This window comes from Sus scrofa, chromosome 2, assembly GCF_000003025.6.
Source record: "Sus scrofa isolate TJ Tabasco breed Duroc chromosome 2, Sscrofa11.1, whole genome shotgun sequence".
Lineage (NCBI taxonomy): Eukaryota > Metazoa > Chordata > Mammalia > Artiodactyla > Suidae > Sus > Sus scrofa.
Genome location: NC_010444.4, coordinates 88,839,830 through 88,856,226, shown reverse-complemented (window position 1 = coordinate 88,856,226; position 16,397 = coordinate 88,839,830). Strand labels below are relative to the sequence as shown.

The window sequence follows — 16,397 nt, the reverse complement described above, 5'->3', positions numbered from 1 at the left end:
TTTCCTCCAAAAAATTTGGCCTCCAGTGTGGCATCTGGCCACCCTCCTCTCACCAGCGGCCTGGGTAGCTTGTCAAGCTGCTCTCTGCTCTTTTCCTCTGCCAAAACAGAATGTGCATGGGTTTTTTTAACCTCTAGCCCTTTCCCCAGTCTGTACCTGTGTGTGCTTTCCATGCATGGCACAACTGTGAGGTTGTGTAGTAGCTGTTCGAAGGAGGAGAGAAAAATGGAGAAGGGGAGGAACAAGCTTCTGCTCTGAGCCACCCTGTTGAGCACTGTCTGTATATGACCTTGCTCACTGCATCAGCTCCAGCAGGTGGCCGTTTCCCCGAGTGAAGAAGGGTGAACAACAGTGGGCATCCTGAGAACCCCGTGGATAACAGATGTCCATTGATCAGCAGAATGTCTATCACTTTCTCTCTTGTGCAAAAATCTTTCTGGGGCCCTCAGTGGAACTTCTACCAAGGCCATGAAAGATCTAATTAGATGGAGACAGCCAGGAGGAAACTCAGCCCTAACCCAAAAGTGTAGAAAGAACAAGAAGTTCCCATGATAGCTAAGACTTGAGAGCATTTGGTGTGCGCCAGGCACTGTTCTAAGTGCTACGTCTGTGATTTCCTATCATCTTCAGAGAAACCCAAGGAAGGTTTTATCTCCATTTTACAGAGGAAGGGAGAAACAGAGAAGTTATATCTTTTAAACTTTTGATTTACCAGTTTGTAAACCATGCACCCTTGCTCCAAAAGTTCTCCTAACCACCGCTGCCCAAGAGCTCAGCCGCTCTGTGATGGCCCTACTGCCGGCCTTGCCTGGCGTGCTGCCCCTGCCTGGCACGCCACCCCTGGCTGCATCCTCCAGGCTTTCCCTGGAGGAAGAGCCTTGCTGTCTGTCCAGATATGGGCACTTTGTTCTGCAGCTGGGGCTCTGGGGATGGGCCTCCCCTGCACCTGACCTGGAGATAGTGGACCATTATGAGGGGTTGTCCATCTGCCAGTATCATTCACCAGCTCTATCTGTCACTTAAAGAAGGAGAAAACTGTGCTGAGTTTGAATAAGTTACTGCCTATTATACAGAAGAGAATGGCCTCAAGAAGGCAGGCGTTTGTTCTCTCCACAGACTGGGTGGCCCCCTGCTGAGGTTGTACCCCCACCCCCCCTCTGGTTTCAATATCCCTATTGTGTATAGAGTTAAAGTGCAAAGAACAGCAAGTCTCCGGGTTAAATTTAAGAGAGGATGTTTTTCTTCTCATTCCAAGGAAAGAGCCCCAGTGTTTCTCTCTGAACTGGAGAGCAAGCAGGACGGAAATTGGTTGGTTAACTCCTTGCATCACGTTTTATAGGATACACATTTGTCGTTTCTTGTGGTAACTTAGTCTTCAAAAGAGCTGAGGACACCTCCCACCCACCCCCCCGCGCCTACCGTTTCTTGTACCCACTAAATAAATTCATGACTCTTAGACTATGTCACTTGATCCAAGATCCTGTCAAGGCCAGTCCCTCTATGACAAGTTTCCTTGACACAGGAAGGAGGAAGCAAGGGCTTGGCTTTGAGGAGTCTGAGTGGGATGAAGGCTCCATGTCCTTGCCCTGGCTGTCTGTTCTTTGTAGTAAAAATGTTGTCAGCCAGAGGGTTGAAGACCCAGCACTTCCCAGACTGTCTTAGTACAGGTACTGCTTTTTATTCTGTTCAACAGGGTCCTTCTTGCATCTGTAGTGCTTCTTTGTAACCTGATTTCTTTTTAAATTTATTGTTTTGAGTAGGTCAGAAACATGGTATGAAATTCAAAAGGTACCAAAGACTCTTCAGAGGAAAGCATCTCATCCTTTGCTGTCCCCACCACTCCAATCTCCATAGAGGTAGTCAGTTCAGAGCCTGATTTTTTTTTTAATGATTTTTATTTTTTTTTTCCATTAGAGCTGGTTTATAGCATTCTGTCTATTTTCTCACATTATCATGCTCCATCATAAGTGACTAGATATCGTTCCCAGTGCTATTCAGCAGGATCTCATTGCTTATCCATTCCAAAGGCAATAGTTGGCATCTGTTAACGCCCAATTCTCAGTCCATCCCACTTCCTCGGCAGCCACAGTCTGTTCTCCATATCCATGAGTTTCTTTTCTGTGGAAAGATGCATTTGTGCCATATATTAGATTCCAGATATAAGTGATATCATATGGTATTTGTCTTTCTCTTTCTGACTCACTTCACCTAGTATGAGCGTCTCTGGTTCCATCCATGTTGCTGCAAATGGCATTCATTTGTTCTTTCTTATGGCTGAGTAGTATGCCATTGTGTGTATATACCACATCTTCTTAATCCATTCATCTGTCGATGGACATTTAGGTTGATTCCATGTCTTGGCTATTGTGAACAGTGCTGCAGTGAACATTCGGGTGCATGTGTCTTTTTCAAGGAAAGTTTTGTCTGGATATATGCCAAGAATGGGGTTGCTGGGTCATATGGCGGTTCTATATTTAGTTTTCTGAGGACTCTCCATACTGTTTTGTATAGTGGCTGTACCAATTTACATTCCCACCAACAGTGTAGGAGGGTTCCCTTTTCTCCACACCTTCTCCAGCATTTTTTATTTGTGGACTTATTGATGATGGCCATTCTGGGTGGTGTGAGGAGGTATCTCATAGCAGTTCTGATGTGCATCAGAGCCTGATTTTAATAGGAAATGTGGGTAGTCTCCTGGCTCCAGATCCCATAGTCTTTTTTTTTTTTTTTTTTTTTGTCTTTTGCCATTTGTTGGGCCGCTCCTGCGGCATATGGAGGTTCCCAGGCTAGGGGCCAATCGGAGCTGTGACACCAGCCTATGCCAGAGCCACAGCAACGCGGGATCCGAGCCGCATCTGCGACCTACACCACAGCTCACGGCAACGCCGGATCGTTAACCCACTGAGCAAGGGCAGGGACTGAACCCGCAACCTCATGGTTCCTAGTCGGATTTGTTAACCACTGCGCCACGACGGGAACTCCCAGATCCCATAGTCTTACCCTCTCTGATACTGGTGGTTCTACCATCTCCTAGACATCACTCACACTACCTACTGCCTCTTGTGAATCACAGACCTTGGAGTTCCCATCCTGCCTTCACCTCTCAGCTCTGTCACTAAGCTAGTTTTGTGACTTCAGGCTGGTTTTTCCACCTGCCTGACCCCACCTTCCTCAACTGTAAACAACGTAATGACCCAGCCCCAGGCGCCAAGAGGCTGTAATGAAGTAGCAAGTAGAGCAGAGCTCTGTGAATGAGGGAACTTGTCTTATTCACTCTGTGTTGCAGGTTGAGTTTTCCAGAAGCAGCCACAGAGCCAGAACCTGATGTGTAGAATGTTTGTTAGGGGTCAATACCTGTGGAAGAAGGGGAGGGAGTGGGGCAGAATTGGGCAGAAAGTGAAGTCAGAGGGCACTGCAGGCTGGACCAAGCCACTGCTGACCCCTCAGGTGATCAGGGCAGATAAGGACCCTTCAGAGCTACCCCCAGGGGCCATTGGCTGTGCCTTACACCCCTGCCACGAGCGGTCACTCCACCAGGGATGCCCAGCAAGGGCTTGCTCTAGGGCAGGGTGACTCTGCAGCTGAGACAAAGCCCGGAGCTGACCTCTAGAGACTGCTTACTCTAGAGATTGCTTACAGCTCTTGAGTGGCTAAGGGAGCGCCTTTGAAGGGACTCTGAGTGGCTCACCTCCATGTCGTTGTGCTTCCTATCACAGCCCCCAGAGCATCTGGGAAGAACAGACACTTAGAACCTTTCTAAGGGATAAAATGTGCAATTCAGGCTTTGGCGTGTAGTTTTGATGCGTAAGGTTTGGTGCGTAGGTGGCTTTTAGTGCTTTACTGATGGGGAAATAAAAAAGCGGAAAGCAGCCCTTCTGACTTTGTTGGTTTTGCCCTCCCAGGTAGCCCGGTGTTGCTTTTGCTTCAGCTCTGGTGGAGAGGGTAAGTAGCCAACTTTGCTGCTGTGCCTCTGTGAGGCCCTACAGACTTGTAGCTCTAGGCGTTAAGGATTCAGACACCAATCACTTGAGTGGTAAAGGGGAGTTTTTATTCGGAAGCTGGTTTACTGTTTATGTACTTTATACATTCTTCCCGAGGAGTTGCTGGGATTTGTTTGTGTTGGTGTTCTGGCAGGCAAGGAATAGTCTGCATTTCGGCTCACATTTATCCTCTAAATCTCACTGTGTCGTTAAATTACACAGTGAGATTTAGAGGAGCAGGAAGCACATTTTTTAAAGGAATGAAAATGTGGAAATTTCAGTTTACTTTTCTCCTTGGATTGGAAGATCCCAGGGGCTTAAGGACTCTTGCTCTGCTCTTACTTTCTTTTGCGCTTATACTAAATTTTATGTTTTTCCGGGCTCTTGTCAGTTAAAATAAATGTGATATGAGGTAACTCCTCCTGTTATGGAACATTCTGGGGGTGAGGTAGAGGTTTGGGGCCTGTGCCATAGATGACATTGACTGAGGGTGCAAATGGTTTTCGACATACTTTCTCTGCAACAGCCCCTGGGATGGAATTTATCAAGTATGGTTTTGTGGAAGCAGTAAGCATGCATGTGGTCATGCCTTGAGCTTGTGGTTGCTTTGTGGTTCACAGACACCGAAGAGCAGCAGAATGTGAAAGAGGGCCCTCGGGTCATTTACGATGAGAAGAAGAGCACCGTCTACACCTATTCCTATTTCCACTTTGTGTTCTTCTTGGCTTCCCTCTATGTGATGATGACCATCACCAACTGGTTCAAGTAAGTAGCCCATTGTCCTCGATGTTTTTTGGAAGGTTTGTTTTGTTTTTTCCGTCCTTTTTTAGGGCCGCATCCGCGGCATATGGAGGTTTCCAGGCTAGGGGTCTAATGGGATCTGTGGCCTCCGGGCTACGCCAGAGCCACAGCAACACGGAATCTGAGCTGCGTCTGCGACCTACACCATCGCTCACAGCAACGCCGGATCCTTAACCCACTGAGCAAGGCCAGGGATCGAACCTGCAACCTCATGGTTCTTAGTTGGATTCGTTAACCACTACACCATGATGGGAAATCTGCTTTTTTTTTTTTTTTTTAAGGCTGCACTTGTGGCAAACTGAATTGGAGCTGCAAATGCAGGCCTCCACCACAGCCATGGCCATGCTGGATCTGAGCTGCATCTGCAACCTATGTCTCACCTTGAGGCAACCCCAGATCCTTAACCCACTGAGCAAGGCCAGAGATCAAACCTGCATCCTCATGGAAACTCTATCGAGCCACAATGGGAACTCCACAATCATTTGCTTTTTAGGAAGAGAAGATACTCTTTTTTTCTACTTTGTATTTTGTTTGTCTTTTTTAAAAGTTTATTTTATTTTTAGACTTTCATTATAAAAGTTTGAATCACCTTTCTTAAAAAACTCATGTTGGAATTCCCTGGTGGTCTAGTGGTTAGGACTCAGTGCTTTCACTGCCGAGGCCCGTGTTCAGTCTCTGGTCTGGGAGCTGAGATCCTGCATCAAACTACTGCACACTGTGGCCCAAAAAAAAAATTTTTTTTTTAATTTAAAAAATAAAAAAACGAAAAAAGTTAAAATGTGAAAGTATGAAAAGTAACAGTGGACCCCTGCTCTGCCACATAACCACCGCTAACACTATGGCATGTATCCTTTCATTTCTTCTCTATTTTTAAGTCTATACAGTTTTTTTAAACATAAATGTGATTACACATATTTTCCCCTTTGAGGGTTTAGTTTAGTTTTGTTTTTTTAAACATAGCAGTACATGCTGGGCCTAACTTTCCTTGTCATTGCATGGAGATTTTTTTGTTTATTTGTTTGTTTTGTTTGTTTGTTTGCTTTTTAGGGCTGTACCCACGGCATATAGAGGTTCCCAGGCTAGGGGTCGAATCAGAGCTACAGCTGCTGGACTATACCACAGCCACAGCAACAAAGGAACCGAGACACGTCTGCGACCTACAGCACAGCTCACAGCAACGCCTGATCCTTAACCCACTGATCGAGGCGAGGGATCGAACCCACAACCTCGTGGTTCCTAGTCGGATTCGTTAACCACTGAGCCACGACAGGAACTCCATATGGACTTTCTTTTTTATTTTTTTGGACCCTTCTTTGATCCAAACTTTGTATTGAATCATAATTTGTTGTCAATTAGGATATACCTGAATAGATATTAAAAATAACTTAGGGAGTTCCCGCTGTGGCACAATGAGTTAAGGATCCAATGTCTCTGCCTTGGCTCAGGTCACTGCTGAGGCACGGGTTTGATTTCCCCCCCACCCCCGATGAAGTGGGTTAAGGATCCAATGTAGGCTTCAGCTGGGGTTCAGCTTCAATTCCTGGCCCAGAAACTTCTGTTGGCAGGGGGTGCGGCCAAAAAAGAAAAAAAAGAATAACTTGGGATAAACATTTAGGTTCATTGTGCAACAAACATTTGAGTGGCTGTTCCGTGCTATGCTGCCGTGGGAGGCAGGGCCTGCATTTTAATGGTGCAGACCGATGGTGATCCAGACCAAATCCAGTGTGTCAGAGGGTAGTGACTACTGGGGAGAAAAATAAAATGAGGAAGAGGAATGAGGAGTACCCCGTGGAGTTGGGGATGAGGGGGCGGTGGTTTCAAATAGCGAGATGGGGAAGGCTTCCCTCAGGAAGTTCTTCCTGAGGAAGAAGAGGTTGTTAAAACCTCTAATGCTTCCCAGTGATAATTTGAGAATTCCTGGCAAATTTGGCTTGGGAAGCTTAAGAAATGATGAAGGGAACCATAGTTGAGGCAAAAAAAAAAACCTAAAAAAACAAAAAAACAGGTCTTGTCAAGGATGTGGAGGACCTGGTGTCCTCTCGTACTCCTGGTAGGTAAAATGGTGCAGCTGCCTTGGTAAGTAGTCTGGCAATTAGTCAACATGCCAAATGCAGGGTTATTTTATGATTCAGCAATTCCACTCCTAATGATACACCCCAGGTGTGAAAAACAAGTGTGTCCACACAAAAACTTGTCCATAAATGTTCGTAGCAGCATCATTCATAATAGCCCCAAAATGGAAACATCTAAATGTCCATCAGAGGGAGTTCCTGTTGTGGCTCAGCAGATAATGAACCCAACTAGCATCCATGAGGTCATGGGTTCGATCCCTGGCCTATGCTCAGTGGGTTAAGACTCTGGCATTGCCTTGTGCCGTGGTGTAGGTTGCAGATGTGACTCAGATCCCGCGTTGCCGTGGCTCTAGCGTAGGCCGGTGGCTACAGCTCCGATTCGACCCCTAGCCTGGGAACCTGAGTGAGGCCCTTAAAAAAAAAATGTGCATCAGGTAACAAATGAATAAACAAAAGGTGCTCTACCCACACAATGGAAGAGTGCTTAGTAGCAAAAAGGAATACAGGAAAATTACATGCTGCAACATGGGTACACCTGGAGGTCACTATGCTGAGTGAAAAACACCAGTCACAAGAGGCCACATGATTCTCTGCATGTCGACATGTCCAGAATAGACAAAGCCATGTAGACAGAAAGTAGATAAGTGCGTGCCAGGGGCTCAGAGGAGGGGCAGAATGGGGGGAGGGCAGCTAAAGGGCACAGGGTTTCTTTTTTTCTTTTTTTTCCAAATGCAGTTGGCTTTATTTTCATTTCTTTCCTTGGCTAACCAAAACAAAACCAAAGCTCTGAGTGCAGGGAGCAGACAGGTCAGGGTTCTTGGCAGCTGCAGCCTAGTTGCTGTCTGTGCTGTGGTCTAGCGCCAGCAGCAGAATCCCCTGCAGCCTCTCGGCTGCTCCCCAAGGGCACAGGTTTTATTTTTTGGGGTGATAAGAATGCTCTAAAATTGATTGTAGTGGTAGTTACACAAGTCTGTGAACATAAAATAAGCCACTGAATTGTATATTTTTTTCGTCTTTATAGGGCCACACCTGTGGCATATAGAAGTTCCCAGGCTAGGGGTTGAATCGGAGCTGTAGCCACCAACCTACACCACAGCCACAGCTACCCCAGATCCGAGCTGCATCTGTGACCTACACCGCAGCTCATGGCAATGCGGGATCCTTAACCCACTGATTAAGGAGGGTTAATCGAGGCCAGGGGTCGATCTCACATCCTCATGGATACTAGTGGGGTTCAAAACCCACTGAGCCACAGTGGGAACTCCTGAATTGTATACTTCAAATGGATGTGAATTATGTCTGAATGGAGTTGCCAGAGGAAAAAGGCTGGAGGGGGGTGGAAGCAGGGAGAGACACACTTAGTGGAAGATACTTGTTCTGACCACAGCTGGGCCTCTTGTCTCCGCAGCTACGAAAGTGCCAACATTGAAAGCTTCTTCAGCGGGAGCTGGTCCATCTTCTGGGTCAAGATGGCTTCCTGCTGGATATGCGTGCTCTTGTACCTGGGCACGCTCATCGCCCCCCTCTGCCGTCCCTCTCCCCAGTTCTCCGTGTGAAGGTCCCACCCATCTCCCTGGTTCCACAGGCCTGCAGGCTGGAGGCGACATCCTTGGAACAAATGTCCCAGGAGTCTGAGCAGTAACTGGTACTTTGTGACAAGTTGGCCTCCCTTAGCTGGCTTCGGTGGGTCTAAAAAAACTCTGGGCTGGGGGGAATCACCTGATTAGCTTTTGAATTCTGAAATTGGAAAGAAACTGCCAATTTGTCCCCAAAGGATTGCAGTGTTCACCTGGGCTGCTCCTGAGTTCCATTTTGTATGTGTTTTACCCCCTCAAAACTGGGGTAGCGGTTAGGCTAGTAGTTTCCTTCTGCATGTTTTTACCCAAACAGAATTTGGAGCACAATATCTTATCACAGGGATACAAGCTTGCCTTGTGTGGCCTATTCTTCCTTTCCTTGAAATAGAAAAACAGGACAAACTCTGGAGCTCTTAGCCCCTGACTGAATGCAGCCCCCTCTCCCACACCTCGCCTGCAGGACCCCTGCTCCCGGTTCCCTGCTATTTATTGGATCCAAGAGGAAGCATCTGCTTTCAACTCCACCCTTGTGCTGTTTCCTCCCAGCCCCCAAACGTTTCCCTTTGAGGTTGTGATGCTGGGAATCACAGACTTCCCTCTACCCGTACCCTTCCCAGGGGGTCCCCTCTTCCCTTCTGGGTTCAGCGTCTTTGTTCTAATGTGAAAAAAAGCACAACTTGCCATCATCAGCCATGTGGTTGCCTCACCAGATTATCACCACCTGATCCGAGTTACTGCAGTAATCTGACTCTTACTCGTGGTGTTTTTTCTCATGATTCCAGAACAGTGTTCGTGTTGTTTTCTCTGCCGAAAGGATGGGGGGCTGTAGCTCTTACTTATTTGTGGGTTGATGGTAGTGATGCTTTAGGAGCTTCCTGGGGGAGTTGCTTCTTGATTGAAGCCTGCTGTACCCCTGTTTCCGTTCCTAAAGTCACCCAGGTTTTCTTCCCCTTGAGGCCTTTGAAACTGGAAATGCCAAAGGGCTTTTGTTTTCCAGATCTGTGACGTGATCACACTGTTAACGTCCATTATGATTTGGGGGGATAGATTGACCAAGGTGAGGATCACAGGCAGCACCTCAAACGGGGCTGACCAGGCCTCTTAATTATACAAGTTGTCGACGTGACCAAATAGACTTAGAAGAAAAGGTCGGTGGGGAGGTATTTCATTAAGCCATAAGCAGAAGCCACAGAAATTTCCAAAATACATACTTCGAGGGTGGTAACTTAAGAAAGACTTGACTCCAGGCACCTGCCCAAGAAAACACCCATTTTCGGTGTTGATATGCAGTCAGGGAGAGTTTATGTCATGCAAAGTCCCTTGGAGACCCCACTGGAGACACGGTGGGGGCCTGCCTCTTATACTTCACACAGAGGGAAAGAATCCTCTCGGCACCCTGGCAGAGAGGGGCCAAGAGTGAAAAGATGTGGCCCGCTCTCTGCGCCCTCTTGCGTGCCTTGGGCCGATGTGGGTCCTGCCTCAGCTGGGCTGTGGGAGGCCAAAATGCTGGCCCGGGAAGGTCGTCCAGCTCTTCATTTCCACCCAGTTCCTTGCCCTCCTCCCAAGAAAACAGGCAGAGGCGGCAAAGCATGCATGAATTCCTCCGAGATCTTGCCTTATTTACAGTGCTGGAGATGTCGGGTTTTTTAAAGGCACTCACTGTATGTGTGAGAGAGCCTTGTTCTGTGAACTTGATCAGATTTCTTTGCAGGCCAGGAGCTCTTTGAACCCAGTGGTGCAAAGATCCTCTAGGGTCCCAGCCCCTGGTTAAGCCCATGGGTGTGGAAGCTCTGTGGTCGGGCAGGTGGAGGCAGTGGGTGGTGTGCAGAGGTGGCCGCAGAGGCTGGTGGGTGTCACGGGGCTCTGGGTAAGTCGCACTTGGCCTGAGCAAAGACCAAGAGGCAAAGCAGGCCAAGAGCCTGCCCCCAGTACCTGGTTTCATTGTGTTTTCTTCCTGCTGGGGTCTAGCGGGGTCTGGCAGCCAGCTGCGTGACTTTAGAATTGGCCCTTATGGCAGGCCAAGGGCAGGCTGACCAGGCCCTGTGTTCCTTAGCTCACCTTTGTTGGGCTCTCTCTGTGCAGAAAAAAGCTCAGGGGGAGACCCAAGGGAAAGGACGTTACGGTGGCCAGGCCCTCGGAACTGCCTTCCTACTACCTCTCCCACTCCCTGGCCACTCCCCCACCAACCTACATTTTCTCCAGCTGCTTAAGACTTGGTTTGTGGGAGTTCCTGTTGTGGCATAGCAAAAACAAATCTGACTAGGAACCATGAGGTTGAGAGTTCGATCCCTCGCCTCGATCAGTGGGTTAAGGATCTGGCATTGCTAGGGGCTGTTGTGTAGGTTGCAGACACGGCTTGGATCCTGCATTGCTGTGGCTGTGGCATAAGACAGCAGCTATAGCTCTGATTTGACCCTTAGCCTGGGAACCTCCATGTTTAGGTGCGGCCCTAAAAAGACAAAGAGAGACTTGGTTTGTGCTTAATGATGTTCCCTTCTAAAGATGGAGTTACAGTCACTCTAATTTTTATTGTCAGCTCAAAGTTTAAGCAAGTTTATGTGAAAGATCAAGAGATGTGGACATACTCTGAGTGCATATAAATAAGTTGACTTTCATGATTATTAATTGTAGCAAACAATACTCAGGTGATCAGTCAACATTCATGGGTTTAAAGGACCTCCATTTTTGTGCTATTGTGTTTTAAGAACTGGAAAAATCGTGCCAATCTCTTTGAGTTGCTGTAAGGACGATGTTCATTTGTAAACTCACCGATAATCTTTTTTAAATAATAGACTTTTGCTTCCTACAGTTTTTTATACCCGATTTTAAAAGTGCATTCCCAGAGCTGCTGGTCAGACTCCTTTATCGAAGAAAGCTGAAGATTTTTAAAAACCGTGAATGCTTGCTTCCTCTGTGCTGTTCATCTGATGTGGAAATGTTTTCCCCTCTCATTTTCACGAGTAAAGAGACTTAAGTAGCGGGAAGGATTCTTTTGGGAGTGTTGCTGTGTATGCGTAGACATGTCACCTGCCTGCAGACCAGGCAGAGGCTGGTCAGAGGCTTTTGGAAACCCTGCTGTGTCATTACTGGGTCGAATCTTCTGTGATCCCAGTTAGTTGGTTTTGCTTTTTGTCCTCACAGTTTCTTGGGAAATGGCTTGAAAGAATTGTTGGCCAGAAGTGTTCAGAGCTCCTTTGTAGAGCAGATGGGCTGATGGCGGGTGGGGTTACTGAGGATCTGGGGTTCGGGTGCCCATCCCCTGTGGCTAGCAGGGGCTCCCACACCCTGTTGTTTTATTTCCAGTTGCTCAGAGGCACCTTGATGATGGATGATGAGCTCTGTGTAGTACTAATTCCCACCCCCCATCCCCAAATTGTCACCTTCTGCCTTTTTAAGATTATGTGCTAATTTAATTTTGGCCGAAAGTTTACTACCATTGGTGCTTCTGTTACCCTGCAAAGGGAATTCCAGAGCTGTGTGCGTTTAAGCTGCCTAGAGCTTTTTCTCCCTTGACCGCCTTTCTAAAGAGCATCTCATTTTGGTGTATGGTCATGTTCTATCCCTCTTGGAAATGAAAGAGGGTTTAAGCTAAAACTAAGAAGAGTGTAGCCTTGGGACAAGACCCCACAGGTCCAGGGAACACGCTGGGCCCTCATTATTCAAGGACAGTGCCCGATGCCCCCGGGCTCATGGCATTTTCTGCAGGGGATTTTTGTTAATTTGCTAAATCCCCATGACCTTGTTTTTAACCATGTTTCCTGCCATTGAAGTGTATTTTTGAAGCCTCAGACCTTCTAATCCAGTGCTGCATTCAAGGCAGTGATGCACGCTCCAATGTTAGACCTGCTTTGCAAGACCGGAGAGCTGTTTTCACAATGTTTTGAACCAACACTAGCCATTCTAATACTCTTTCTCTTTCTCTTCTCTCCCTTCCTCAGTAAAACATTTGCAGAGGTGTCCATTTTGAATGGGGGAAAAACTATTTGGCTTTTTACCAAAGAGGTATTCTTTTTTTTGACAGCAAAATTCTTTCAGCAAAAACTTAATTGGGGAACGATGGATTAAGAATGCATTTGTCAGGGTTCCCTGGTAGCCTAGCAGTTAAGGATCCCATGTTGTCATTGCTGTGGTCCAGGTTTGATCCCTGGCCTGGGAACTTTTGCATGCCGTGGGTTCGACAAAAAAAAAAAAAAAAAAAAAAAAAAAAAGAATGCATTTGTCCACATCCACTTCTATAGGTGTTGAATCATATTTATGTGAGTGAAATTTGGGGAGAATTAAGGAAATCCTTTGTGGTGAAGGATCCTGGGAAATTCTCAGGTAAAAAAAGCTTGCAGCAGATGGGTAATATATGTCTTGAGAGCTATTTATAAGAAATTTAAGGATTGTTTTGTTTTATTAAAGATTTAAATGTTTTTTACTTTGCAAAAAAAAAAAACTACAAAAGTTTTATAGTCACAACTTTGTTAATTTTTTAAAACTTTTTTGAAATAATTAGATGTAGCCAAATTACGTGGTTATGTTTTGCTATGTTGAATTTAAAAACGTAATGTGTGTGGTAAATCTACTGTTTGAAATTTATAATGGTCTCAGATAAGGTTGAATTTTTGATAACTTTTAAAATAGTTACTTTTTTTCTTTCAGTCACAAAGGCAAATACGGATTTATATTTGTTCTTTTTTTCTTGAATGCTAATTTTTCTACAAAGCGTCTGAAGTTGACCCGTCATTTCCTATGTAGAAAACTTAAACTTGTTAACTCTGTACTTGAATAAAATTGAAAATGGAAAAATAATTTGTTTTTTCTCCCTTCTTTTGAATGATACGTTTATAACTGAAGTCCTCTGGGTAGTGTTTTCCAAAGATGTTGCTTTCCGTTAAACGTCAGAGAGTCTGTTCTGCTTCCAGAGAATGGAAATAGAAACAGGAAAACAAGTTTTTTGCTTTCCTCCCCGCTGACAGCCCCTATGGCCTGTTTCATTTTTGAATTATATAGTAAGTCTTTAAAAAAGGTATTGTAGGAGTTCCTTTTGGAGGAGTTCCCGTCGTGGCACAGCAGAAACGAATCTGACTAGGAACCATGAGGTTTCAGGTTCGATCCCTGGCATTGCTCAGTGGGTCGAGGATCCAGCGTTGCCGTGAGCTGTGGTGTAGGTCGAAGACGCGGCTTGGATCCCGCGTTGCTGTGGCTCTGGCCGAGGCTGGCAGCTGTAACTCCGATTAGACCTCTAGCCTGGGAACCTCCGTAGGCTGAGGTGCACCCCTAAAAAGACAAAAGACCAAAAAGAAAAAGGGGGGAGTTCCCTTTTGTGGCTCAGTGGGTAAAGAATCTGACTAGCATCCATGAGGATGCAGGTTTGATCCCTCACCTTGCTCAGTGGATTAAGGAGCTGGCGCTGCTGTGAGCTGTGGTGTAGGTCACAGATTGAGCTCAGATGTGGCGTTGCTGTGGCTCTGGCGTAGGTTGGCAGCTGCAGCTCCGATTCAACCCCTGTCCGGGGAACTTCCATATGCCATGGGTGTGGCCCTAAAAAGGAAGAAAAAAGATTAGTGTAAAGTTTCTGACATGGCTCTTCTTTATCAAGATTTGGCTGTTCTATGTCTTTCGTATTTCCCTTTGAGTTTAGACTGAATTTGTCTGTTCCTCAGTTGAGGTGGCTCTGAGGTATTAGATCCATTTTGAAAGAATTGACATCATAACAACATTAAGTCTTCTGACCTATGATCATACCTCTCATTTGTATAGGTTTTTAAAAATTTCTTTAGTAGTACTGAATAATATTTTTGTTTATATTAAAATATCTTTCTGTATGATTTAATCTTGATACTGCTCTCCTTTTTTTCCCATCTTTTTAGGGTCGAACCTGTGGCATATGGAAGTTCCCTGGCTAAGGGTTGAACCAGAGCTGTAGCTGCCAACCTACACCACAGCCACAGCCACGCCAGATCCTTAACCCACTGAGTGTGGCCAGGGATCGAACCTGAATCTTTGTGGATACTCGTTGGGTTTGTTACTGCTGAGCCACAGTGGGAATGCCCTGCTATCCTCAGTTGTATGTGAGATTAGTATCCTGAATTTTTTAATAATATATGTCACATACTATAAAATTTACTCTTTTTTTTTCTGTCTTTTTGGGGCCACACCTGTGGCATATGGAAGTTTCCAGGCTAGGGGTCGAATTGGAGCTGCAGCTGCAGGCCTGCACCATAGCCATGCCAGATCCAAGCCGTATCTGTGACCTATGCCATAGCTCATGGCAATGCCGGATCCTTAACCCACTGAGCGAGGCCAGGGATTGAACCTGTATCCTCAGGGATACTAGTTCCTAACCCGCTGAGCCCCAGTGGGAACTTCTCATCTTAATTATTTTTAGGTGTACAATCAGTAGCATTAAGTACGTCTACATTGTTGTTCTTATCTTACGAAGCTGTAATTCTATCCATCGAACAGCAGCTCTGTTTCCCCCTCCCACCAAACCCTGGCAACACCATCCACCATCGTTACTATTCTTATGTGTTTGTCATTCGATTGTCCCCCTCCCCTCCTTCTTCCCACACACATGCTGATACTGTTCAGGTCTCCAGGCTTTTGTGCTTTGAGGTTCACCACTTTTCGTTGTAAACATTGTCCATGGCTGTGCTATCCTGTTGCTCTGTTTTCATATGGGAATTCAGAAGATCCAAAAACTATGCTCCTACCATTGCTGTCCTTTCTTCTACTCACTCTTGAAGTGAACCTGCTGCATTAAGGCTTTCCCACACACCCTTCTGCAAACTGCTTTTCAGTAGCTTCCATGTTGCTGAATCCTTTGTCCTCCTTTCATAAAACCTACTCGAAGGTGACCCTGTTAACTGAATTACAAACCTAGTTCAGATTTCCCTGCTTTCCACATACGCTCATCCCCACCTTTTGGAAGGGATTAGCTGTCGCAATTATTCTGTCCCTGTTGACATCACCCTTAAGATCATGGAAGGCAGATAACTGGTCTTCAGAGTTCTCAAGTGATGGCACCTAACTTAGTTCTTAGCTCCACCTTCTGGGTCTTTCTTCCTTTTTGTTAGGAAAAGGGCTAATTTGTAGCTGAATAGTTTGCTAAGCCCGCTTCCTGCCTATAAGTGGTTAGGACCCCTGTAGCTTCAGTTTGAACTCTCTCTGTCCCTGTCCCTTTGAGTACAAGCTGGTGGTGCTTTTGTTCGTTCTTTTCTCTTAAAAACATGGGGTGACCCTTCCAGATACGCCACTTTGAGCTACAGGTCAGAGTGCTATGTGACAATATTCTTATTCTTGCAAAAGCCCTTTTATCTAGCTGAGATGAGGAGACACACTTAAGATTCTCAGAAACCTTTTGTCTAGCCAGGGGAATTTGAGAAGCACTTTCTTCAGTCTTTCTGAGATCTTTATCTTGACCCTGAGGCCACATTATACTTGTGGCTTCTTAGAAATGATAAGTAGCTAATGAAATAGTGTTGCTGAGAAATATTTTATTGAATCTTTCACTGTATTCTTTTTTTGTTTGTTTGTTTTTTGGTAGCCGCCCCAAGGCATGTGGAGTTCCCAGGCCAGGGATCAGATCCAAGCTGCAGTTGCAACCTCCACCGAAACTGCGGCAACACCAGATCCTTAATCCACAGTACCGGGCCAGGGATTGAACCTAAGAACCCAAGTCCCAGTGCTCATAAGATGCCTCTGTTCCCATTGTGCCACAGCAGGAACTCCTGTGTTTCAGTGTATTGTTAAATGAAAAATAATTGAAAACCATGGAGTTTCCTTGTGGCTCAGCAGATTAAGGATCCAGTGTGTTTGCTGGACCCCTGGCCTGGGACCTTTCACATGCTACAGGCATGGCCAAAAGAAAAAGAAAAAAGAAAATCCCGTATGTGCAATCTTAAAGACAAGGTTTTTTTCTTTTTGTTTTTATGGCTGCACTAGTGGCATATGGAAGTTCCCAGGCCAGGGATTGAACCTGA

The 16,397-nt window shown here is 46.0% G+C and overlaps 1 protein-coding gene across 2 annotated transcripts in view; it reads left to right on the top strand.

Annotated features, from left to right (window-relative positions):
* SERINC5 (serine incorporator 5) overlaps window positions 1-13,224 on the top strand; it is a 149,075-nt gene extending 135,851 nt beyond the window's left edge. The window contains exons 10-12 of one of the 2 annotated variants that reach the window (XM_013994946.2): window positions 3,903-3,942; window positions 4,601-4,745; window positions 8,262-13,224. In XM_013994946.2, the coding sequence (XP_013850400.1) occupies window positions 3,903-3,942; window positions 4,601-4,745; window positions 8,262-8,409 (333 nt within the window). In that variant the 3' untranslated portion in view covers window positions 8,410-13,224. The remainder of the gene's footprint in view (window positions 1-3,902; window positions 3,943-4,600; window positions 4,746-8,261) is intronic. The other variant, XM_021084491.1, reaches the window with a different exon arrangement.